The 25,556-nt window shown below is 41.9% G+C and overlaps 2 protein-coding genes and 1 non-coding gene across 4 annotated transcripts; all 3 read left to right on the top strand.

The window, feature by feature from the left end:
- Positions 1-636: 636 nt before the first annotated feature.
- Positions 637-3,243, top strand: Smco1 (single-pass membrane protein with coiled-coil domains 1). Of its 2 annotated transcripts, XM_076942793.1 has the most exons (4): positions 637-817; positions 1,675-1,824; positions 2,244-2,511; positions 3,157-3,243. In XM_076942793.1, the coding sequence occupies exons 1-4, from the start codon at positions 768-770 to the stop codon at positions 3,211-3,213; spliced, it is 525 nt and encodes a 174-aa protein (XP_076798908.1). In that variant the 5' UTR covers positions 637-767; the 3' UTR covers positions 3,214-3,243. The 2 variants fall into 2 exon arrangements, with proteins under 2 accessions (XP_076798908.1, XP_034371531.1); XM_034515640.2 differs by lacking the exon at positions 3,157-3,243 and having other exon boundaries at positions 2,244-2,960.
- Positions 3,244-5,360: 2,117 nt separating this feature from the next.
- Rnf168 (ring finger protein 168) lies at positions 5,361-25,389 on the top strand. Its single transcript, XM_034515833.2, has 6 exons — positions 5,361-5,667; positions 10,579-10,655; positions 13,559-13,738; positions 15,436-15,557; positions 19,267-19,345; positions 23,433-25,389. The coding sequence occupies exons 1-6, from the start codon at positions 5,361-5,363 to the stop codon at positions 24,369-24,371; spliced, it is 1,704 nt and encodes a 567-aa protein (XP_034371724.1). The 3' UTR covers positions 24,372-25,389.
- Positions 7,952-8,055, top strand: LOC117718369 (U6 spliceosomal RNA). The gene has a single exon (XR_004608054.1). It is a non-coding gene; the product is annotated as a U6 spliceosomal RNA (small nuclear RNA).
- Positions 25,390-25,556: the final 167 nt, after the last annotated feature.

Below are 25,556 nucleotides of genomic sequence, written 5' to 3' on the forward strand. Positions count from 1 at the left end.
TATAAAGGCCATTTTATGAAATATGTGTAAATTTTTTTGCCTTAGACCTTGGGCAGAAAAGCACCTGCCAGCAGGTTTGGGTCCATCTAATTAGTTACAGAGGAGGGGGAGTTACAGGACAAAGGCCTGTTAAGAACATCCCAGAAACTGACTGGCCAAGAGAGGAACTACACCCTGCCCCCACGGTACGGCCTACTAGTGTTCAAAAAAAAAAACAAAAAAAAAGTAAAACAACCAATCCTGTGCACCCTCTCGAAAGTTTGCTTTTTCCCCACCCTGCCCATATATAAGCACTAGACCACTGAGCCACGAGGTCAGTCCCTCTATCCCCTATGTGAGATATGGGGATATGGGCTGGCCCAGAGCTCTGATTTAATAAACCACCTCATGTGCTTTACAACAAGAGGGTCTCTCGTGTGTCCTTTGGGTGCGTGCTATCCTGTGACTTAAGTGGACCTCCTTTCTGGGGAGTCCCGGACCTTTCAGTTGTATGTTGTTCTGTAGTGGCATGGTCTGTTTTCAGAGGCAAATGTCATAGGCCACTCCAGGACACCTGTATTCACACCATCGGTTCTTTGAAACTATATCTGGACGTTCAAGCTATTAAAAGCTTCATGCACTGGGTGACCTTCCAGGCAGTATTCAGACGGGATGTTCCCATTGCTGCTGCCTGCTGCCGAGTGGAAAACAGCAGAAAATTTGGGATCTCAACCTCCACAGAGTATTCATCGTGCTGTGTTTTGTTTCCTTTTCTTTTTCTAAAGAAGATGAACCATGAAACCACAACCCTGATATCCCTGAAGGAAGCAATGAAAAGGTGGCTCGGGGCCCCAGGGAGGCTGTTCTCAAGGATGGGGACTGAATAATGAAGAACAGAAATAAGCAGAGAACAGCAAACACATTAATTAGAAACGTGTTTGCTAAAGTGCTTTGAGACTTGCAGGTTCAAAAATATGTAAACTGGTAATATAAAAAACAAGCTGGGGGTTGGGATTAGCCCAATAGTAGATTTGCTTGTATAGTTGAAAGGCCCTGGTTTTCAAATTCCCTATACCTGCATGTGCACGTGCACACGCACACACACACACACACACACACACACACACACACAGAGAGAGAGAGAGAGAGAGAGAGAGAGAGAGAGAGAGAGAGAATCAAGAAAAAAAATCTGCTTGAGATGCTATAACTCTGTTCAATTCATGCTAGATTTACAAAAATAAATAAAATGTGGCTTTTTCCCTCAAGGAGTTCATGGCCTATAAGAATGGTAGATTTTATTTTTAAATACAGTTTAAAACAAGTGACCTTATACTGGTGATGTTCCAAAAAGACTAAAGGAGCATGGGGGCGGGGGGGGGGGGGGGGGGAACAAGGACTTCCCAGAGACTGGATTTAAGAAGGCAGTGGAGGACTGGACATAGTTCAGAGGTATATCTCTCACCTAGAAGGTATGAGTATCTAGGTTCAATCTCTAGCACCACCATACACACACACACACACACACACACACACACACAGAGAGAGAGAGAGAGAGAGAGAGAGAGAGAGAGAGAGAGAGCAGATGAGAACCCTGTCAGCAATTTAGTGCCTGTGTAAACTAGGTAGGGGTTGTAAATAACCTGTTAAAGTCCTAGGTTTCCCTTGACCTGAACTTTTGATTCTTTAACCCTGTAGAGTAGACAACAAGCTCCAAGCTCTAGACACACAGTTCAAAGAACTAGACATCACCAAGGATAATCTGACACTTCGATTTGAACACCATAGCAAGACTCTGGCAAGCCAAGCAGTCCAAGATGAGATATGGACAGCAGCTCTGGCCCTCGGGTGAGCAATGGTTGAGAAATCCTGGCTTTTGTGGCTCTGTGAAAGCTTTCAGTGGCCATTCCAAAACTCAGCTTAGCATGATCCCCAAAGGTCTCGCTTATGCTTGGTTCCTCTATTCAGAAGGCATTAATCTGAGCACCTGTTTATATGCCAGGCACTGCGGTACACACCTTGTGAGTCTCTTACTTGCTGGTCTTACTGAAACAAGTAAAGGGAAATGAGTAAAGGAGTTCCCTCTCCATGCAAGGCTCACCCTATGGGTGGCCTGAGAACTTGGCTTTGCAGTTTGGTCCAGGTCATACTTCTGAAATACATAGCTGTTGTTTTCTAGAAGGTTTACACTGAGCCAACCTAATCAAATGCAGCTTTTGTTTGTACATAAAATGTTCCGTTTAAGGAGCTTTGCATATTTTTCATAGGTTTACCTCAATGGAACTGAATATTTTATACAGCTATGTCATCGAGGTCCTTACTTGCTTGCACACTCGAATGCTTCAGAAGCTTCCAGACCTGGTGAGAAGTCTTCCAACCTTAGCCTCTGTCCTTAGAAGAAAAGCTAAGAACAAGCACGTTAGGATTGTATGGGAGTCTGTGCTGGAGGAGTATGGGCTGCAAGAGAGAGATGTCACAGCACTCTGCATCTTCTTCGTTGTACATGGCAACAAAGGAGAGCACTATGCTGCAAATGTAAGACGGATGTATATCAAAGACGTTTCCTTCATGATCACCAACATGGTAAAAAACCAGGCTCTACAGGATGGTTTGCTTAGAGCTGTTAAGATCATTGAAAAGGGGAAAGCAGCAAAGACCCCTGAAAACTCAAGGGCACCCCTAAAAGAGTTGATGCCCCCAGTTAAAGACTAACCTATTAGTCTAGCAATTCCACTTTCAGTCATTTGTTTTGTAAAAAAAAAATACATAATTTAATTTTTATAGGCTTATTTTATAGCAAAAGTGGAAGGAATGTTAAAGAAATTATGGCAAACTGATACAATGAACATTGTGTGTGCAGCCATATTTAAAAAATAAGCAAACTCTTTTTATAATGAAATAATGTTTGGGGTGTAGACCAGAATACATTTTTTTGTATGTATGAGGCCCTGGGTTCAATCCCTGATATACCAAATACATAATAAAGAAATTTATATAGAATCATCACTCAGATTTGGTGTTTTGTTTAAATATTTATAATGTTATATACAAAAGGGGTCAAAATCAATTTTATTATACATATAATTTTTGTTTTTTAATATATTTAATTTTATTATATATATTTATATATATATGAATTTTTTGTTTCATGATATAATTCTTCTGTGTCCTGGAACTCAGTATGTAGACTTCAAACTTGGATATTGCCTGCCTCTGCTTCCCAAGTGCTGCAATTAAAGGTGAGTACCATGGCTGACCAGCATATCTATAATATTTTTAAAGGATACTGTGTATAAGTTTAAATATATCCACTTCTGCAGTGATATTTAAGTGATATGATTTTAAGGCGAAAAAAACTAAGAATCTAAAAGTTAAAGGGAAAAAACTTTTCACTGGATGGTGGAACTTCTCTAGGTAAAACATGGACATCATTGTCTTGAATCAGAGAAGCTGTGATCAGCCACAGAACAGGGTCATGAGATCAGGCCTACTCCATTTCCTCATTGATGGGAAAGGGAAATGTTACTTTCTCCTAAGTTTCCAACCCCAGACACAGGCTTGCTGCAGCCATACCTGATCTTAGGGGATGCTAGACTATACAGAAGGTGGACAGTTGACTGTGGTTTGAAATGGAATGATGCAACTTTTGTGGGTCATCCCCACACTGAGGTGGGCCAAGAATATATAAACCATAACAGACTCCAACTCCAGATCCTCCTGCTTCTGCCTCTGCCTTTTTTTACCTAAATGCTGGAATTACAAGACACATGTGACCATGCCTAGTTCAGAGATCCTTCCTTCCTTCCTTTTCTTTCTTTCTTCTTTCTTTCTTTTTTTTTTTTTTTTTGAAACAGAGTCTCTTTAAGTAGTACTAAACTCACTGTATAGACCAGGCTGACCTCTAACTCACAGAGATCCTCCTGCTTCTGCCTGCAATGTGTTGGGATTAAGGGTGTGCACCAAGCCAAAGGTACATTTCTAATGTTAAATAAAATTAGGCTATTGATGAGGATCCAATTATTGACTGGCTGACAGATTGAGGAAGGGTCTCATATAGCCCAGGCTGGCCTGGAACCAGTTATGTAGCAAAGACTAGTTCATAACAATCCTTTTGTGGATATTTCCCAAGTGCTGGAATTACGAAAATGGGTCTTTTTCTGAGCTCTTCAGACTCAACATACCAAACCCAATAGGCATTTACTCATGCTAAAGTCTGGGGTATAGAGCCTAAGCTCAGCACTCCAAAACCAAGAGGGAAAGCAGTAAGAGGCAAATCTCTAAATTGCTGATCTTTAGCCGGTACCACAAGGATAGTGCCCCCACTTTAACCTTTACAAGGATTCTTTGAAACCACTACTGTAACTTTTTGTTGCTGCTTTCCTTGAACGTTACTTGTCTATAAAACCAATATCCGCTAGTCATAAAGCACATTCTATAAAATGCTAGTGTTCCAAATAAACGCTAACAAAAATCTTTAAGGTAAATCTGTTGCAATTTCTTTTTTCAGCACTAAGTACTTTAGAAAGATTTGTTAGGAGAAACAGAAGGATAGCCTGAAGAATACCGAAAGAATAATTACAAAAATAATTGCTTGGATCTTGGTTTCGAGAGTTACTTTTTAGCCAGTGATTAGCTAAGTTTTCACAGCCTACAGTAGCTGAGGCACAAAAAGTGGGAGGAGTTGCTACTGGCGGGTCAGGCGCGACCACCTGCGCGGCTCCCGGAAGTCCCGCCCAACCGGGCGGTTCCTTAGGGAAAGACGTGCCGTTTTGGCGGGGAGTTGTGACGACGGTAGAGCCTGTGTACCCGCTCCGGCCGCGGCCAATAGAGCGAGGAAGGACAGCGGGTCTCAGCGGCCGGGTCTCGGGACCCAGGGGAACCGCGAGGCGGCCAGAAGCTGGAGCGTGGCCACTGGAGGGCTGCCTCCACCGCAACGGCGAGACGGAAGTCCAGCGGCGGCCGGAGCCCGGCTTCCGGGCGGTACCGGGTGCTCTCGGAGCCGCGGTCCCCGAGCTTCCGGCGCTGGCAGGCCCGGCGGCCTCGCGCAAAGAGGCGGGTCCTCACCGGGTAAGAAGGGGAGCTGGATGAGACCTTCTGTGGCGCGGGGAGACAGAACCACTCTCCGCCCCGAGACCGCCGCGCTCCCGGAGGAACGTTCTTTTATTCCCCTGCTGGACGCAGGGCATAACTGTTTACCTGACATCACAGCTCCTGTTTGTCTCAGGCCTGTGGACGGAGACTCAGGCCGTCTGGATTTCCGCACGCTGCTCTACGTGAGGATAAACACCAAACTGCTCGCTGAGTTTCTCCGTACTCCGTGAGATTAGCCGAAAGACGACTTCTGTGCCTTTCAGGTGTTGACGTTGGGTAGGCCTCATTAGCATATGAAGATGGCTGCACCAAAAAACTCCATCCCTTCCTTAGCCGAATGTCAGTGCGGGATCTGTATGGAAATCCTCCTAGAGCCTGTAACCCTGCCTTGCAACCACACGCTTTGTAACCCATGCTTCCAGTCCACTGTTGAAAAGGCCAATCTATGCTGTCCTTTCTGTCGCCGCCGGGTCTCTTCATGGACTCGGTACCATGCCCGAAGAAATTCTCTAATCAATAAAGACCTGTGGGAGATTATTCAAAAACACTATGCAAAGGAATGCAATCTTAGAATCTCTGGACAAGAGTCAAAGGAAATCAGTAAGTAAAATTAAACATGTTTTTGTGTAAAAAACAAACAAAATCGTTTAGAAAGGGAACCATCTTTGTTTTTGTTTCTTGAGACAGGAGTTACTCTGTATAGCCCTAGCTGTCCTGGAACTCACAATGTAGACCAGGCTGGCCTCGAACTCAGATACACCTACCTCTGCCTCCTGAGTGCTGGGAATAAAGGTGTGCGCCACCACCACACGGCTGGAACCATCTTTTGTTTTTTTTTTTCCGAGACAAGGTTTCTCTGTGTAGCCCTGGCTGTCCTGGAACTCACCAGGCTGGCCTCGAACTCAGAAATCCTCCTGCCTCTGCCTCCCAAGCGCTGGGATTAAAGGCATGCGCCACCACCGCCCAGCGGAACCATCATTTTCTAATTTAAAAAAAAAAAAAAAAAAAAAAAAAAAAACCAGAGAAAGAAAAAGAAGGCTAAATAGTCTGAGTCGTGAGGATTTGTGGTTTTATAAGCCCTACCCACACATCGGTTAAAGTCAAGGCCAGACTTTTATCACGTGTAATAATGGTCAAGTTCATCTGCTGTGAATTAAGGTGGTTGCTTTAAAACATTTATTTTCAGACATGTTTTGAGACAAGGTTTTATTACTGTGTGGTAGTCTTAGCCTCACAAACACTGGAGTTGCAGGTGTTCAAGAACACACCTGTCCTTTGTCATGTAGTATTAGTGAGGGTTGGCAACCTTTTCTGTAAAGGGCAGAATAGTATTTTGTGGGCTGTATAGTCTGCTGAGACACTTGGTGAGATCTGCCACTATATAACAAAGGCCACCACAGACAGTACATTAATTTACATTGCTCTTTGTAAATGAAGGTAGTGCTTGGGTTTCCATAAAACTTCATGAAAAACAACTGTAAGGGGCAGATTTGGTCTGCCCATGAACCATGGCTCAATAGCCCGTCTTAGACTATCACTATTGTGTTCTTGAGAACAATTCTTTATCCGTGGAGGTAGCAGAATTAAGTAATTGCAGATACTTAGGAAAGGAAAACTTGAGATTTCTTATTTTCTTAAATATGTATTTAATTGAGTGAATGAGCACCATGTGCATGCTGTGCAGCGGAGGCGTGAGGGCCCTAGAACTGAGTGACAGAAAATTGTAGGCTGCAATGTGAGTACTGGGAACCAACCAAACCCAGGTCCTCTGGAAGAACAGTAAGTAATGGTCTACATTGTGAGTAACCACTGAGCCATCTCTCCAACTCTCAGAAATTTCGTAACCTTAAAAGAAGTTCAACTGATAGATAAAAATAGCCAAGAGATCAAAAGCACCTACAAAATTGAAGAAAATATTTGCAAGTCATAGATGTTAAGAAAATAATGCCTAAATATAAGCAAGAGGATCAATGTAAATCCTAGGCCAGGCATGGCTATGTTGTGAGACCCTCTTAAAAAATAACTCAACAGGAAAACAACCCACTTAAAGAAAACAAAACCAAAACCTCAGCAGGGCATCTACATCAAGAGTTTAGCCAAGACTACATAAAGATCCTGTCTCAAAACAAGATTCCTTACTTAAGGAAAAGAAAGAATCCAGGTAAAAACGGGCAAAGTGGTCAGATAAGGTGGCTCACTCCTGTAGTTAGGACTAGTGTAGCTAGGGCTAGCACTCAAGAGGCTCACTTCAAGATAAGCCTGAGCTATGCAGTAGTAGATTCTGGGCCAGACAGCCTGAGTTATGTTATGGTGAGACAGTCTCAAGGAAAAGAGATGGGAAAAGGATTTAGACAGTGCTCCATTAATGACAGTCTGGTGCTTAGCTAGTGTGTTAGTAGTAAGCTAGACACTTGAATGTCATGAATGGAGTCACCAGTCACTAGGGAAGTAAACATGAAAACCACAGAGATAGAGGCAACACGACCTCTTCCTACTCATTTGGATGACTATGAAAATCCAAATGGGGGAGGGGAGGTTCAGTGGTGCACTGAGTGAAGGTGCTTGTTGCCAAGCCTGATGACCTGAGTTCAAACCCAGAACTCATGTGGGTGAAGGAAAAAGGCCACCTCCTCTAAGTTTTCTTAATTCTCCATGGACATAAAAACACATGAACACACACACAAACACACACGTGTGCCAAATAAATGTGAAAACAGCAAGACAAAGTGTCAGGGAAGATGCATAGCAAGTAGGATCTGTGCATGTTCTTAAATCCAGTTAAACACAGTTACTGCATGATCCATTATTTCCTGAAGGAATGTAAACAAACTCAAACTAATAGAGTCCATAGCAGTTTCACAGTAATCAAAAGGAGGAACAGTGCTTGCTTTAGCAGCATGTATACTAGAATTAGAATGAGAGACAGAGACGATGGCATGGCCCTTGTGCAAGGATGACATGCAAATTTATCCCATGTTCCTTTTTTTTTTTTTTTTTTTTTTTTTTTTTTTTTTTTTTTTTTTTTTTTTGAGACTGGATTTCTCTGTGTAATAGATAACCCTGGCTGTCCTGTCCTCAAATGTAGAGCTTCACCTGCTTCTGCCTCCCAACAGCCTCAACTAAAGGTATGCACCACCACTGCCCAGCTTTTGGAGCCTTTTAAAAAGAAAGGTGGCCGGGCGGTGGTGGCGCACGCCTTTAATCCCAGCACTTGGGAGGCAGAGGCAGGTGGATTTCTGAGTTCGAGGCCAGCCTGGTCTACAGAGTAAGTTCCAGGACAGCCAGGACTACACAGAGAAACCCTGTTTCGAAAAACCAAAAAAAAAAAAAAAAAAAAAGAAAAAAAGAAAGGTGAATTATAAATTATGTCCACCTGTTTGAAGAAAAAAAAATTTAACTTTTCTTTGTGTAATCCAAATGACAGGGTTTAATTCTATTTCCAGATGACTCAAATATGAAAAGGAAGGCCTTTCCTCTTAATTGCCTTTGTATTATGAGAACATATTAGTACAAACTTGTAAAACATACTATATGAAGTATAGTATGAAGTAGCACAATAAAAAGGTAGAAGCGCCTAAGTGTCATCAATGGATGGATAAACTAAATGTACATATCTGCTACAGAATATATTGTTCTTTCACTAAATGGAATTGCTAAGTAAGTAGGATGGAGGCTTCGTTCGAGCTGTCATTACTCAGGTGATTGTATATGGGGAGCATTAACTTCATCAGTGCATCAGTCCACTGATAAGTTCATCCAAACTGGTTGTTAGGAGCTGAGGCCTGGCTGGAGGAAATAGACTGGTCACTGGAAATGCCTTTGAGGGGTATGCATTGTTCCTGGTTCCTCCCTTTGTTTTTGTTTTTGTTTTTTTGAGACAGGGTTTCTCTGTGTAGCCCTGGCTGTCCTGGAACTCATTCTGTAGACCAGGCTGGCCTCGAACTCAGAAATCCGCCTGCTTCTGCCTCCCAAGTGCTGGGATTAAAGGTGTGCGCCACCACTGCCCGGCTAGGTTCCTCCCTTTGTTTCTTTGCTTTTTTGTAGGCGAAGTGGGCAACTCTCCTCTACCAAGACTTTTCACAGTCTGCCTTGCACAGGCATAAAACCATAAATGCAAACCTCTGAATAAGCCAAACTAAATCTTTCCTTTCTCAAGTTATTTATGTGAGGCATTTTGTCATAGCAGTAGTGGCTAATAGGAACAAAATTGACAGGTTCTAGATCTTGGCGATAAAGAGATGCAGCCCAGCCTAGCCTGAGCTCACAACAATCTGCCTGCTTTTTCCTTCAAGCTACGACTAGAGGCATGTGCTACATGCCTGCCTCTACCTCATGACTCTTTAAACTATGTTCTTGGTACTATTGAGCTTTTAAATCTTCATTAAATTTCTAAATTGTAGGCCTGGGATATAGGTCAGTGGCAGAGTGCTTTGGATTCAATCATATATATACACATACTAGCTTTTAAAAATGTTGAGCCAGCCCTGGCTGTGGTGGTGCACATTTTTAATGATAGCACTCAGGAGGAGTATCGTTTTCCTAAAGCCAGAATGACAGAGTACCACAAACTATATGACAATAAGAAAATTTTCTACTAGTTTTGGAGGCTGGAAGTCAAACTGAAACCAAGGCCTTTGACATTCTGCACTACTTTGTAGCTTTTTGATTTATCGTGTGTGTTGGTAATATGCCTGATGTATGGTTGTGTGCCGTGTACATGCCTGGTGCCTGCTAAGGCCAGAAGAGGATGTTGGATCTCTTGGAGCTGGAGATAGAGATGGTTGTGAGCCACTGTATGAGTGCTGAGAATCAAACTCAGGTCCTTTGCAAGAGCAGCCAGTGCTCTTAACCAGTGAGCCATCTTTTCAGTCCTGTCCCCTTCTCTGCATGTCTTGATACCATCTCCCATTTGCGAATGTTTGTCTTTGTGTCCAGATTTGTCCCATATTTACAAAATTACTAGTCATAATTAAAAGATTCACCCCAATGACCATAGTTAATTTGATTACCTCTAAATGATCGTGTCTCCAAATAAAATCCTATTCTGAAGCACCGGAGGTTAGAACTGGAACACAGTTCAACAGGATAATCTAAGGCTTCCTCTCAGAAAAACTACAAAATATTAGATAAATAGAAAATTCAAAGACCTAGCTGGACATGGTGGCTTGTGGCTCATACTTCTAATTTCAACAGAGGAATCTGAGGCAGGAGGCTCACAAGTCAAAGGCTAGACTTTGTCTCAATTTTTAAAAATTAATTTATTCACTCCTCTTCCTTAATCTCTTAGTATACTTGGTTGTTTACTTGTTTTTTTTTTAAGTACTTTTTATGGCCCAGGGCCTGGTGCATGCTAGATATGAACTCTGCTATTGAGCCCCATCCCTAGTAGAAAGTTTGTGTCTGTCTGTCTGTCTGTCTGTCTGTCTGTCTGTGTATTACGTTTTAATGGGAGGCCAAAGTTAGTCATAAAGTTCTATGTTGCCCTAATGGTATTTTTTTCCGTGAAAACAGTTGATGAGTACCAGCCAGTTCGTCTGCTCAGTAAACCTGGGGAGTTGAGGCGAGAATATGAAGAGGAGATAAGCAAGGTGGGTATGAAATAGTTCAGTTTTCGCTTTTTTCTTCTGTTGAACATGCCTTTGCTGTGCTTTCAATCTCATAAGTCTTAGATTTACATATAAACATGTTTATATAACTATCGTGTACTGAAAGGTTAGTAATTTTAATATACTTTATAGCTGCAATGTCCTCTCCTCCTCCCCATTAAAAAATGTTTGGTTGTGTTAAGACATGGTTTCACAGAGATCCTGCCTCTGCCTCTCAAGTGCTGGGATTAAAAGCATGTACCAACTAAACTACCTAGAGGTCCCATTTTTATTTTTTATTTTTATCTTATTTTATGTGTACAGGTTTTGCCAGCATGTATGTCTGTGCATCCCATGTGTGCTTCATGTTCTTAGAGGCCAGAAGAGTGTATAGGATTTCCAGGAGCTGTAGTTACACTAAGCCACCATGTGGGTCCTGGAAATCAAACCTAGGTCCTCTGGAAGAGCAAGCAACTGATGCTCTTAACTGAACTAATGAACCATCTTTCTGGCTCAAGGTCCCTTTTTAAATATTCAACCACCACAACACAACTAGTTTTTATTACTTACATATAATTAGTGATGGGTGCTTTTTATTTTCAGAGAGGGGCTTGCTGTGTAGCAGTGTCTGCTTTAGTACTTCTTCCTGTACATAGGTAGTGATCCTAAGCATTGAAGAATAAGCACTTCTTTGATTTCCCTGGGGTTTTTACCTTAACAAGGAAGATAAAGAAGTGGTAGGTTATGGGTGTGGTGAGGAAAGTACCGAGGGTGACTGGAGTGCAGAGTTGGAAAAGGTTTAGCTTACAGTGAAGCAGTTGAGCTTTACTAGGGAACCATGGTACTAGGGGGGACTCACATGTTTTTGAGATAGGATCTTGCTCTATATCCCAGGCTGTCCTAGAACCCACTGTATAACCTAGCTAGACTGACCTCACACTGGTGTGATCTTCCCGACAGAAGCCTCTGCAGTGCTGGTATTATAGGTGAATAGCTACATGTGAATTAGTAATGTTGGTCTGCAGAAAAAGCAGGAAAGCAGTAGAAAGAGGAAGCTTGTCCAGGGCTGAAGCCCCTCATGGTCCAGTGTAAGGGAGGGAGCACTGAGGACTGGCCACAGCTGTCTTTTCCTCCACAAATAAAAGAATTGATTCCTGTGTCTTGGAAGTTCCTTTAGAAGTTTGAAGTTGGGGACTTTATGACTAATTAAGAAACAACAAGACTCAACAGGCAAAGTGCTAGAAATAAAATACACCAGTTTACATTAGTACTTCTGGGACAGCATGCTGTCGACAAAGCAAACAGTGCTTTTTGTTAAAGGCCAGTTTCCTGAATTTATTTCAAAAGAGTATCAGTAGGGGCTTCGTTTCCAACTGGAATTCTGTGTTGTGATGATGCAGCAAAATTTGAAACCAGGCTGTGTATTAAGCTCAGCATCGATATACTATAGAGGAATACAAGCAGCTGTCTGTGACACCACAAAAGAGATTTTTTTTTCCCCAGCAAGAGGAGGGTGGGAACTTCAGAGGCTAGCAAATAAAAGCTGTTGACTGCCAGTTGTGAGGCATCATCTAATACACGAGTGAATGAAACACAGTCTCTTAGGTCAAAAGCTACCACAGAATGAAGCAGAGTTCTTGAGTACATTCTAGAGGAAAAGAAATGGGCCTTACTGTATCTACACAACCAACTGAGAATCTGCTGTAGTAAGTATCTATGTTGAACTAGCTGCAGCTTCCCAAATGTTAATAGAATCGAAACATTTTACTCACCCAGTATGACTTCCAAAAAGACTTGATAAGGGGGAGGGGTTGGATATAGGGTCTTAAGACCTAATCCAGGTTAGCCTTGTCTAACGGGTTAGCAGCTATGTACATGACTCAGTCTCTCAAGTGCTAAGATTACAGGTGTGTATTACTGCACCCAGCTAAAGTCAAATGTATGGTTCTTGCTTTCTTATTGTATGTGTATATTTGTACCCATGAATGCAAGTCCAGAAATTAATATCTGCTGTCTTCCCTGATCCTTCTCCATCTTGTTCTTTAAACTTGGGTCTCGTGGAACGTCAGCTCATCAATTCAGCTGGACAGGCTAACGTGTGAACACCTGGGATTTAGAGGGTGCTGACACACCCACCTGTGTGGTGCTGGGGATCCAAACTCAGTTCCCAGTTCCTTATGCTTGGGTAGCATGCACTTTACCACACTTAGCCATCTCCCCAGCCACCTAAAGTCAAGGTTCTGTTGGTTGGTTATATAGTGTGTGTGCACAGAGAGAGTTCCTGTCCTGTATAGTTCTCCACCTATTCCTTTTAGGCAAAATGTCTCCTGAACCTGGGACTTGCTGCTGCTGCTGCTTTTTCCTCAGCTAGTCTGGAAGCCAACAAGCCTCAATGATCCTCATATTTTGACACATAAACACACACACACAAATAATATTTAAAAGCAAACAAACATGCCAAGCATGGTGTGGTGCATGTCTTTATTCCCAGGACTGGAGGCGGAGGAGGGTAGATCTCTTTGAGTTCCAGGACACCCAGGACTACATAGAGAAGAGACCCTGTCTTTTAAAAAAGCAAAGTAGCAGCAGCTAGGTCTAGGGCATTCCTGCCCTGCTCCACCCTTGGAAATGTTTCCCTGAATAAATCTGTCTGCTCTGCTGAAGAAAGCAGCAGCAGCAGCTAGCTTGGTGTTAGACAGCAGGTGGCCTTCCATGAACTGAGGGAAACACTTGCACATCTGTGCTGCTGTGGTGGAAACTGGTAAGGACTGAGGGCAAGACGTTTGAGTCTTTGACCAAAGCTCTGTTGGGCTGACTGGTGTGGGCTTCCTAATTTTTTGTTACAATTATTGTGAAATATAAGTATTTTAGAAATTCAGAAAAGTGTGTCCTTCATTATTTTTAAGGTGGAAGCTGAGCGACAAGCCAGCAAGGAAGAAGAAAACAAAGCCAGTGAGGAATACATACAGAGATTGTTGGCCGAGGAGGAGGAGGAGGAGAAAAGACAGACAGAGAAAAGAAGAAGCGAGATGGAAGAGCAGCTGAGAAGCGATGCAGAACTGGCACGGAGGCTAAGCTCCAGTATTGTAAGTCTGCACAGATACGCACCCATCTTTGGCACCCAAAGAAGGTGCCACAACAATTAGACATTTTTTTTTAGGATATCTTTGTTCTACTAAAGGAAAAAAAAATTTTTTTTTTAATTTGTGAGTATATACCACATGTGTTTGGGTGTCCCCAGGGCCAGAAGGGCATCAGATTCACCTGAATTATAGGCAGTTGTGAGCCACCTTACATGGTTGCTAGGAAGTGACTTGGGTCCTCTAGGAGAGTAGTGACTGGTTTGTTTGTTTGTTTGTTTGTTTGTTTTTTCAAGACAGGGTTTCTCTGTGTAGCCCTGGCTGTCCTGGAACTCACTCTGTAGACCAGGCTGGCCTCAAACTCAGAAATCCGCCTGCCTCTGCCTCCCGAGTGCTGGGATTGAAGGCGTGCGCCAGCAGTGAGTGATTTAAACCTGAACCATCTCTCCAACTCCAAGATAAATAATAGTAATAATAACAACAACAGACTTTTCTTGTGTTTTGTTTGTTGTTGTCTGTTTGTCTGTCTGTAGTCCTATGCAGTCTAGTAACTTCCTGTGTAGATCTCACAGGTCACCTGCCTCTGCCTCCCTCTCCCTCTTTAGTGCTAGTATTAAAGGCCTGTATACTACTCCCAGCCCAACAAACTTTTTAAAAAAGATTTATTATATATGAATACACTGTCACTGTCTTCAGGCACGCCAGAAGAGGGCATCAGATCCCATTATAGATGGTTACAGCAACCACCGTGTGGTTGCTGGGAATTGGACTCATGACCTCAGGAAGAGCAGTTAGTGCCTTTAACCTCTGAGCCATTTTTCCAGCCTAGTAGATAACTTGTGAGAGTTGATTCTGTTTCTATCTTATTGGTCTTGAGATGGAACTCAGGTTGTCAGAGTTAGTGGTCAGCACCTTTAACTACTGAACCATCTTGCCTTCCATGGACTTTAAATCATTACTTAGGATCTGTGGTACAATGTAAATATTATATGAATGCCTGTTGCAAAATAAAATCTTGGGAATGAAAATAAAGTATATACATACTCAGTAGTCTTTAAAGAACTTACAGAATTTAAAGAATTTTGAGTTAGGGGCTAGAGTGATGGCTCAGTGGTTAAGAGTATTGACTGCTTTTCCAGAGGACCCAAGGTTCAATTCCCAGCACCCACGTGGCAGCTTAAAATTGTCTGTAACTCTAGTTCCAGGGGATATGGCACCTTCACACACACGTAAACAAGCAGGCAGAACACCAATGTACATAAAATAAATTATTTGTCACAGTTGGTGTTTTACTGCTATGAAGAGACACCATGACCAAGGCAACTCTTAAAAGGACAACATTTAATTGGAGCTGGCTTACAGGTTCAGAGGTTCAGCCCATTATCATCAAGGCAGGAGCATGACAGTGTCCAGGCAGGCATGGTACAGGAGGAGCTGAGAGTTCCACATCTTGTTCCAAAGGCAAACAGGAAAAGACTGGTTTCTAGGCAGCTAGGACGAGGGTCTTAAAGTCAGTGACACACTTCCTCCCACAAGGCCACACCTTCCCAATAGTGCCACTCTCTGGGCCAAGCATATTCAAACCACCACATTATTTTTTAAAATTTTTTAAATTAAAAAGAATTTGAGTTAATATAATTCAAAGCTTTTTATTTCATCAAGTTCTCCTTAATAAAATGTCTTTGTTTTTCTTGCTACTGAAGAACAGTAACTACGAGAGAAATATCTTGGCTTCTCCTTTGAGTTCCAGAAAATCAGATCCAGTCATAAACAAGTCACAGAAGAAAAATACAAACAAACAAACAAACTTCGGAGATATTCAAAAGTAAGTGAACATGGCTGTCATTTATCCATTGGTCATCTACTGTACGCCTTTGGGTTGTGTTCCATACTGACTACTACTAAGTCTTTAAGGTTTGTTAATGAGCTTTTGTTTTGTCTTTTAAAGATTTATTTACTTATTTTTTTTTATATATGTTTAAGTGTTTTGCCTGCATGGAATGTATGCTAGATGCCCTTAGATGCCAAAAGTCAGCACTGGATTGCCTAGTGCTAGAATTAAATGGATGTCTATGAGACATAGTTCGGGCACCAGAAACTGACCCTGGCTTTGTATCAGGCATGGCAGCAAGCACTTTTACCTGCTGGACCATCTTACCAAAAAGCTATTTTAATTGAAAGCTTGAGCCAGGTGGTCAGTGATAGCATATGCTTTTAATCCCAATACTTAGGAGGCAGAGGCAGACAGACCTCTGTGAGTTCAAGGCCAGCCTAGTCTACAGAACTAGTTCTTGAATTGTTTTAGTTCTGTGTAGTCAAGGTTACATAGGGAAACCCTGTCTCAAAAAACCAAAACAGGGTTAGAGAAATGGCTTAGCTGTTAAGAGCACTGGCTGTTCTTCCAGAGGTCCTGAGTTCAATTCCCAGCAACCATCTGTGATGTCTGAAGACAGCTACAGTGTGCTCTTAACCACTGGCCATCTCTTTAGCCCCAGTTTTGGTTTTTCAAGACAAGTTTCTTTCTTTTTTGGTTTTTTCGAGACAGGGTTTCTCTGTGTAGTCCTGGCTGTCCTGGAACTCACTTTGTAGACCAGGCTGGCCTCAAACTCAGAAATCCACCTGCCTCCCAAGTGCTGGGATTAAAGGCGTGCACCACCACTGCCGGGCTCAAGACAGTTTCTTTGTGTCGCCTTGCCTGTCCTGGAATTTGCTCTGTAGACCAGGCTAGCCTTGAATTTATAGAGATCCACCTGCCTCCGCCTCTCAAGTACACCACTGCCAGGCTGAAATATCTTTTTTTTTTTTTTCGAGGCTAGCCTGGTCTACAAATTGAGTTCCAGGACAGCTAGAGCTGTTACACAGAGAAACAGAAAGACTGTGTGAGGAGGGGGAAAAAAAAAGAAAAATGAAAAGGAAAGGAACTCATTTTAAAAGTAAGAAATGAGGACTGGGGCTGGAGAGATGGCTCAGTGGTTAAGAGCACTGGCTGCTTTTCCAGAGGTCCTGAGTTCAATTCCCAGCAACCACATGGTGGCTCACAACCATCTGTAATGGGGTCTGATGCTCTTTTCTGGTGTGTCTGAAGATAGCTACAGTGTACCCATATAAATAAAAAGAAATAAATCTTTAAAAAGGTATTTAAAGAAAAGAAATGAGAACTGACAAGCTAGCTCTGTGGATAAATCTTTCAGTACCAGCCTGGCAATCTGTGAGTGTTCTCTAGAACCCATGAAAGAGAATAGAAAAAGAACTGACTCCACAGAGTTGTCCTTGGCACACATATACACACAAACACACTCGTACATTGTAGCAACAATGTGCCAATAAACATCAAACCCATTGTACACACACAGTAATGAATAGTAAGAGATGAGAAACTGAAGTCTGTATAAAGAGAGAGATGAAGAAGAAGAGGCCCCATAGGGAGGGAACTTTATAACCAGACCTTCCCCCCAACATAACAACATTAAACCAAGTAGCATGAATGTGAAAGTGTACCAATCTCAACAGTATTTCCTAGGGAATTTCTCCATGTTAAAATAATCCTTTGGAGTAAGATACAGAATATTTGCACAAATGTCAAGTGTTGTGGTACATGAATCCCCACACTTGTAAGACAGAGGCAGGTAGAGCTACGTAAATTTGAGGCACCCCAGTCTACATGTGGATCGTCAGTATAGCCAAGGCTTGGAGACCTTTGAAAGAACACATCTCAATTTTAAAAGAGGAGGAAGAAAACCTTTATCCAAACGGTCCCATATACCCCTTCTTGCTCTCTTTCAAATTCATGGCCTCTTTTTCATTAATTGTTATTACATGCATATATGTATGCTTATATACATATATATTCCTAAGTATAATCTGATCAGTCTGTATACTGTTACTTGTAGGTGTGTTTTCAGGGCTGATTATTTGGTACTGGATAACTAATTGTTGGGTTCTTCCTGGGGAAGAATATTTTCTTCCACTCTCATCATTGCTTGGTTGCTTGTAGTTCTTTGTTTAGGTTCAAGGCCTTGTGGGCTTTCCCCCATCTACTTTGGCATGTCAAAGTTAAGTAACTATGATCTCAAAAAAAGAAAAAATAATATACATACAAAAATTTTCATGTCATTCACTCTGGTCTTTTCCAGTGATTTTCTTTTCCCATTGCTATGATTTTAGATGTGTGTATTACTATTCTTTCATAAACTTTTTTTTTTTTTTTTTTTTTTTTTTCTCTTTTGACAGTCTCTTCTCTGTGTAGCCCTGGCTGTCTGGGAACTTGCGCTGTAGACCAGGCTGGCCTCAAGTTTAGAGATCAGAGGCAGACAGTTCCGCCAGCCTCTGCCTCTGCCTCCTGAGTGTACCACCACTACCTGTCCAGAAACTATTTCTTTTCAAGTCACCAAGGACTATGGTTGCTTTTTAAAATGATGCTTTGAAATACATATAATTGGTGACACACATTTAGTCCCACTTACTCCAGAGGCTAAGTAAAACAGGAGAACTTGGGTTTGGCCCAGCCTAAACATTGTAGTGATGAGGTAAGTCTTGTCTAAAAAGGAGAAGACATAGGCTGTAGAAACCGTGTTGTGCAGTTGGTAGCAGTAAGTGAAGTGGATACTGCAGAACCTTCGACTTTTCAGATTGCCAGGAGGGCCTTAAGGGTTTCTTCATGCAGCCATCTGAAACACAGTTGTCAGAGGACTGTAATTAAATCCTCTCATCTAAATGTTGGGGTGTCAGATGCCTCCATGGTTCCTGGGAGTTGAAAGAATGGCATATATAATATGTCAGCTCTTGGTTTGTAGTACCTACCACCAATAAACCTTTTTTACCATAGGAGAGAATTGGTTTAAGGTAATAACAAATAGCTGTTAACATTCATGAGAACCTGGGTCCTTGCTGGAAGAAACAATAAAATTTTTCACGCTTTTAAGAAAAAGTAGTAGCCAAAATTTCTGGAAAGACATAATAGCCTCTTCTTAAAATAATGACTTGTTATTGTTGTTGTTGTTATTTGGTTATTTTTTGAGATAGAGTTTCTCAGTGTAGCTAGGACTGGCCTTGGAACTCGGGCTGGCCTTGAATTCAAGAGTACTCTGCCTCCTGAGTACTGGGATTAAAGGTGTGTGCCACCACCAGCCTAAAATGATATTTTTGTGAATTTTGAGAAACTTTATGGTCTTCCATTGTTTGATCCTATCAACCTTTTAAACCCTTTTCAAGAATTGTGAGATATTTAATATGACCTTTTCTTCCTTTTCTGTTTTTACACTAAAATATAATACTGACTCCCCAGACCTCCACCCTCTGCTGTGTTATACAGCAGGAATCTGAGGCCTCCTGTTCGATAGCCCGTAGTCTCATTGTCCTGGAATACTCAGGATTTCAAATTTTATCTTAAAGTTGACCTGAGACCTGGAGATGCTCTAGTAAGATAGCCAGCAAACATATAACCTTAGGCATAAGTGGTTCATCCACCTTTTACCATATTGAATTTTTCAAAACATTAAAGTTTTAGTAAACTTTAAACATTTTTTTGTTTAAAGATATCTGTCACCTAAGTCGAAGCCTGGGACAGGATGGGAGTGTAAAGCTGTACATGGAGAAGACATCTGCAAGTCTAAGGTATTTTGGTGCTGGGAGTGGGAGGGGCATTGACTCCTGCTGTGCATTACTAAGACCTGTGCTATCTTGGCTCCCTTTTCTCTAATGGACCCAGGATGCATAATTTTGTCTTTGTTAACAGAATGTCTATGTCCTGGCTACCAGTGGATGCCTCTTTAGTAAATACACAAACAAGTGAGCTTCTCTGTGGCCAAGTAAAACTTTCTCTTTTAAGATTTTATTGATTTATTTTTAAAGGGATTTTGATTTTTTTTTTTCTTTTGAAAGATACATGTTTTCTCTATGTTGCCCTGGCTGTCCTGGAACTGGCCTTGTCTCCTAAGGCTGGAGTTAAAGGCTCTGATTTGTTTTTATGTGCATTGGTATTTCAACTGCATGTGTGTATGTGTGAGGGTGTCAGATCCCTGGAACTGGAGTTAGAGACAGTTGTGAGCTGCTGTGTGGATGTTGAAGTTAAACCCAGGTCCTCTGGAAGAACAGCAAGTGCTTTAACTGCTGAGCCATCTCTGATTTTCTTACATGTGTGTTTGTACAACACGTGTGGGTGCCTGGGGCCCAGGAAGGTCATAGAGGGCATTACCTTAGTACGGAGTTAAGGTTTTGAGCTGCCATGTGGGTGCTAGGAATCAAACCTGAGTCCTCTGCAAGAGCAGCAACAAGTGCTCTTAAGCACTGATCTGGTTCCCCAGCCCAAAACTTGGTGTTCAAACGTACGTATAGGCCAGATTTGGCTTATGGGCCATGGTTTCTTTGGTTGGTTTTGTTTTTTTTCTGGATAGGATTTCTCTGTGTGTTCTTAGGCCATCTTGGAACTCATTCTGTAGATCAGACTGGCTTCAAATTCACAAAGATCCCTCCTGAGTGCTGGGATCAGAGATGTGAACCACCACTTCTCAGCTGGGCCATAATTTCTCATCTCTGACTAAATGATAAAATTTACACAACTAAATAGGTAACATGTGGCTCCTGTTTACCTAGAAGACTCTCAGATGCAAAGTAGTGCATTTTAGGAGGGCAGTGTTAGGCATGTATGTTAAGGGGGAGTTCTCACAACTGAGACTCTAAGCAGTGGTCTAAAACATGACACCAAGCAAGAGTGTGATGTCACTCAAACCCCATGTCAGTCTTTTCTGCGCAGTGTGAACCCTTTCACACAGGAGGCTATAGCCAGAAGATTATGAATTGAACTATATAGAGCAAGTTCCATGCCAGTACACAGTAAGACTGTTTCAAAAAAAAAAAAGGCAATTATTTCTGGTAACGTCCCAAGTGTAAACAGTGCCCAGGGGGCCTGGTAAGGAGCAGAGAGTTGTTTGTTGTTGTTTGCTTTTTTTTAAAGTCACTTCAAGTGTGTGTGTGTGTGTGTGTGTGTGTGTGTGTGTGCGCGCGCGCGCACTGCTGCCTGTGGAGGCCAGAAGAGGGCAACAGTTCCCTAGGAACTGGAATTACAGATAGCTGTGGACTGTCATGTGCCTGTTGGAAATTCAGTCTAGTTTTCTTAACCACCAAGTCATCCCTTCAGCCCTGCAAATTAAGTTCTTTACCGAAGGGCTAGGTAAAAGAAAGTGTATTTTTGCTAATATATCTATCTGTCTCTGTCTGTTTCTCTCTCTCTTCTCCTCCTCCTTCTCTTCTTCCTCCTCCTCCTCCTCTTCTTCTTCTCTGTCTCTCTCTCTCTGTCTCTCTCTCTCTCTCTCTGTCTCTCTCTCTCTCTCTCTCTCTCTCTCTCTCTCTCTCTCTCTCTTTCTCTCTCTCTCTCTCTTTCTGAGACAGGGTTTCTCTGTGTAGCCCTGTCCTGAAACTCATTCTGTAGACCAGGCTGGCCTCAGAAGTCCACCTGCCTCTGTGCCACCACTGCCCAGTTTTGCTAATCTTTGATTTAGTGTTTCTTTTACTGTTGAATGTAGACAACAAACAACAATACTAGTAATAGTACTTGTGACTCTGTCATTGAGAGAAAACACAGGTATTGTCTAGGAATGGTAGCATAGCCAGGACTTGGGAGAGCCTGAGGAATAGAGTGGGACTGGAAGTATAGATCAGTAATACAATCTGTACATAGTGAAGTCCAGAGTGGATCCCCAGCATCAAAGGAAGGAGGAAGAGGAACAGAAACATATTTGCTACAGATTTCTTGAATAATCCTTTCTTCCTTAATATACAAATGATTCCATTTGCTACTATATCTTATTTATCAATAAAAGCCTTTTGTGTTTTTATTGATAAACAAAACAATTAACAACAAAGTAAACAAATAAAACAATAAAAAGCAGGATCTCAAAAAAAAAAAAAGGCCAGGCGGTGGTGGCACGCACCTTTAATCCCAGCACTTGGGAGGCAGAGGCAGGCGGATTTCTGAGTTCGAGGCCAGCCTGGTCTACAGAGTGAGTTCCAGGACAGCCAGGGCTACACAGGAAAAAACCTGTCTCGAAAAACAAAAAAAAAAAAAAAAAAAAAAAAAAAAAGGATCTCACATAGCCTAGGCTGGCTTTCAACTTGGTCTGTAGCCAGGGATGACCTTGCTTTCACTTTCTGTGTGCTGGAGTTCTGGGTGTATACCACCATGCCTGTTTTTACGTGGTGCTAGGGTTTGAATCCAGGATTTCTTACATGATAGGCACGCATTTTGTTTTTTGGGGTTTTTTTGTTTGTTTGTTTTTTGAGACAGGGTTTCTCTTTGTAGTCCTGGCTGTCCTGAAACTCACTTTGTAGACCGGGCTGGCCTCAAAACTAAGAAATCCACCTGCCTCTGCCTCTCAAGTGCTGGGATTAAAGGCGTGCACCACCACTTCCTGGCTAGGCAAGTATTTTGTAATTGAGCTACATCCCCAACTCTTCCTCTATTTTTTAAAGATCTTAGTGTGTGTGTGTGTGTGTGTGTGTGTGTGTGTGTGTGTGTGTGTGTGTGTGTGTGATGTACACTATAGCTGTCTTCAGAAATAAGGCATCAGAAGAGGGCATCGGATCCCATTACAGATGGTGTGAGCCACCATGTGGTTGCTGGGAATTGAACTCAGGACCTCTGGAAGAGCAGTCAGTGCTCTTAACCGATGAGCCAGCTCTCCAGCCCTCCCCAACTCTTCTTACACATTTATTTTTGGGTTTATTTTTGAGGCAGGGTCTTAATCAGTTGTCTTGGAACTCACTATGTAGACCAGATTGGCCTTGAAGTCACAGAGATAGACCTGTCCCCCTTCCACGTGCTGGAATTAAAGGCATGCACCACCATTCCCAACTTACATGTTTATTTTTTAAATATTGTAATAATCTTGTTGCCATCCCCCTTGTAAGGCCATGTATTATAAGTTTTACATTTAAATTTTTTTCTGGGTGTCAGAGGTAGAGCACTAGCCCACTCTGTGGCAAGGGTCATAGGTTTGATACCCACCAACACCAGAAACACAAAAGCCTAAAGCACAGTACCAATATGCCTGTAGTCGGCGCACTTCAGAGGCTAAGGTGTCAGAATCTCTTGTCCAAGAGTTTCACTCAGTTTGATGAGTTGTTTATCTCAAAAAAGACAGTTCCTCAGAAGAGGTCTTTGTAGACACTTCACTAAAATACCAAAGAAGGGCTGGAGAGATGGCTTGGTTTTACATCAACTGCTGTAACTCCAGCTCCAGGGACTCTGGACATTTGCACTCACGGTCATCTCCCTCTCCCCACCCCCACACATACACATAATTAAAAATAAAAGCTTTAAAATGTCAGAGAAGGTCCACAGCATGTCAAGGTCAAAATACCCTGGACTGGAGGTTTGTAAGGTGAAAGAGGACAAGTCCCGATGCCAGCTATTGGCCTTATGTTGAATATAGTTGTAGTGCTTACTGTAGGTTTCCATGTCGGCGAAATGAGTTACCTTGATCTTACTTGGCACACCAAGTAAAAATAGGATTCAGAAATAATTATGGTAGGTAGGTTGTGATATTTGCTACCATCAAGAAAGAGAAGAGGTGTGGAGACAATGGTGATGAGAATCCCCTATTTAGTAATACATGATCATGTCCAGTGACCACTCATCTAAGATATCAGTATAGCTGGCTTATATGTTTTTCCTTGATATACTCAGGAATTTTGTTTTCTACAGGAAACTGACAGTAGTGACATGAAGAGCCCTGTGTTGCAAGACACAGAAATTGAAAAAGATATGCCAACACTTTCTCCTCAGATCTGCCTACAAACTCAAGAACAAGGTTTGAAGTCTTCAACAGAGTTACCTGTGCCACAGTTATGTATAAGGGACACTGAACAGTGCCTTGAGGGAAAAGTTGAAACAGTATCAACCAGTGCTGATGATTTATGTATTGTAAATGATGATGTACCTAGAGCTACAGTTTCTTACCCTAATGAAGCTACAGTTAAGCCTTCTAGCAAAATAGAAAATGAAGAGTACTCTGTGTCAAGTGTGACCCAGTTAACTGGGGGCAACAGAGTGCCAGCGGAGAATAGAGTGTATCACTTACTAGTCGCAAAAGAGAGTTCTGAAAGAGAAAACCAGGAATCTGTGTTTAAAGAAGTCATGGATCCATCCTTTTCTGCAAAAAGAAGGAAAATAATTGTCAACTCTTCCTCGGATCAAGAAGAAACAGAAGTGAATTTTACACAAAAATTGATAGATTTGGAACTTATGCTTTTTGAGAGACATAAACAAGAAGAACAGGACAGATTGTTAGCATTACAACTTCAGAAAGAGGTAGATAAAGAGCAAATGGTGCCAAACCGGCAGAAAGGATCCCCAGATCAGTACCAGCTGCGCACGCCGTCCCCCCCAGACAGGCTGCTGAATAGACAGAGGAAGAATCCCAAAGATAGGAACTCCCTTAAGCAAAATAATGTAGACCATTCAAAATCTCAGAGGAGCACAAAAGGTGAATATTGGGAACCCTTTAAAAGCACATGGAAGGGTTCAGTTACTGGAACAAATATGCCAACTTCTACTAAAGATAATTGTAATGTATCTAAAAGTGCCTATCCCCTACGGCACAGTAATTCACAGAAAAGCATTTTTCAAATGTTTCAGAGATAACAAAGCAAAGCATGGGGAAAGAGGTCTATAATCCAGTAAAGCTATTTGCAAAGCCAGCTCTTCTGTGATAATATCCTGAGGTGTGTCATCAGTTTCTGCTCAGCAAGCACATTTACTCTCTTTGAGGTGTGGTTACAAAAGAAGAATTTTCGAGTTGGTGATAAGGAAATGTCCTTGAGAATTGTTTCCATTGTCAATAACTGCTATGTCCTAAGTGTGACATCTTCCACAGGTATAAAAACACCTTGGTTAGGAAGTCTTCAGGTGCCATTTCCCTTTCCAAAACTTTTATAGCCTTTTTTTTTCTTTTTCTTTTCTTTTCTTTTTTTTTTTTTTTTTTTTTTTTTTATGAATGGGTAAGGAGTCCACACAGGTATCTTCCATAACACTAATTAGTTCCCATCCTAGTTTTAATTCTAAGCATTTTTGCATTTCCTGTGATTTAAAATGAATCAGTATCAACATTGAGTAGTTACAAAAAAGCTGCTAGGTTGTTAATGCAAATGTTTAAGAGTGGGATGGACTGAGTGGTGGGTGGATAGTTAGGGGGACTCCCTGGAACTGAATGGGTAATCAGAAACTGGGTCCACCAACGGCACCAGGTTCCTTGTGGCAGAACATTCTCCTTAATACCTTTGTTAAGTGGCAGAAAATATTTATCAGAGTTTGCAGTTTTTTTTGCACCATGGCATCTCGGTGTGAAAGGGCAAATTGGTATATTTTTACTGATCTCTTCTAGAAAGTAAATGATTGTAAGAAGATTGTACTATGCTCTGCTATTGAACATCTGGCGTGGCCATCCTTACTGCTTCCTGCCTTAGCCATACGCTTGTTTGTGCACACAGATGCAAAGTGGTGTGTGACACACTGATGTCATCTTGTGCAGTGGAGCTTCTGCTGTCATGTTCTGTTCAGACAACTTAGCAAGCTGTAGTTTCAGTAGAATTTCTTCTGGTGTCCTGGCTCCATTTATGTCCTGTGAACATAATAAACTGTCCTAATGCAGTGTTTCGCTTTATCCACATTTTTGTCATTTGAATTTTTTCTTCCGAGTTTTGAAACTTTTTTTGTTTGTTTATCTTGGCAAATTTTTTCTTTAAAAGCAATTTAATTTAATGCTTTAAGACAGTGTTGGGGGCTGGAGAGACTGCTCAGCAGTAATGGAATCTGATGCCCTCTTCTGGT

This window comes from Arvicanthis niloticus, chromosome 12 (genome assembly GCF_011762505.2).
Source record: "Arvicanthis niloticus isolate mArvNil1 chromosome 12, mArvNil1.pat.X, whole genome shotgun sequence".
Classification (NCBI taxonomy): Eukaryota; Metazoa; Chordata; class Mammalia; order Rodentia; family Muridae; genus Arvicanthis; species Arvicanthis niloticus.

Excerpts from the sequence above, each read along its gene's own strand:
- Rnf168 (XM_034515833.2), top strand. The coding sequence starts at position 5,361 with ATGAAGATGGCTGCACCAAAAAACTCCATCCCTTCCTTAGCCGAATGT. Across the intron at positions 13,739-15,435 it reads GGAGGCTAAGCTCCAGTATT|AACAGTAACTACGAGAGAAA; the intron begins GTAAGTCTGCAC and ends TTGCTACTGAAG. Across the intron at positions 15,558-19,266 it reads AACTTCGGAGATATTCAAAA|ATATCTGTCACCTAAGTCGA; the intron begins GTAAGTGAACAT and ends TTTTGTTTAAAG.
- Smco1 (XM_034515640.2), top strand. The coding sequence starts at position 768 with ATGAACCATGAAACCACAACCCTGATATCCCTGAAGGAAGCAATGAAA. Across the intron at positions 818-1,674 it reads CTGAAGGAAGCAATGAAAAG|AGTAGACAACAAGCTCCAAG; the intron begins GTGGCTCGGGGC and ends TTAACCCTGTAG. Across the intron at positions 1,825-2,243 it reads ACAGCAGCTCTGGCCCTCGG|GTTTACCTCAATGGAACTGA; the intron begins GTGAGCAATGGT and ends TATTTTTCATAG.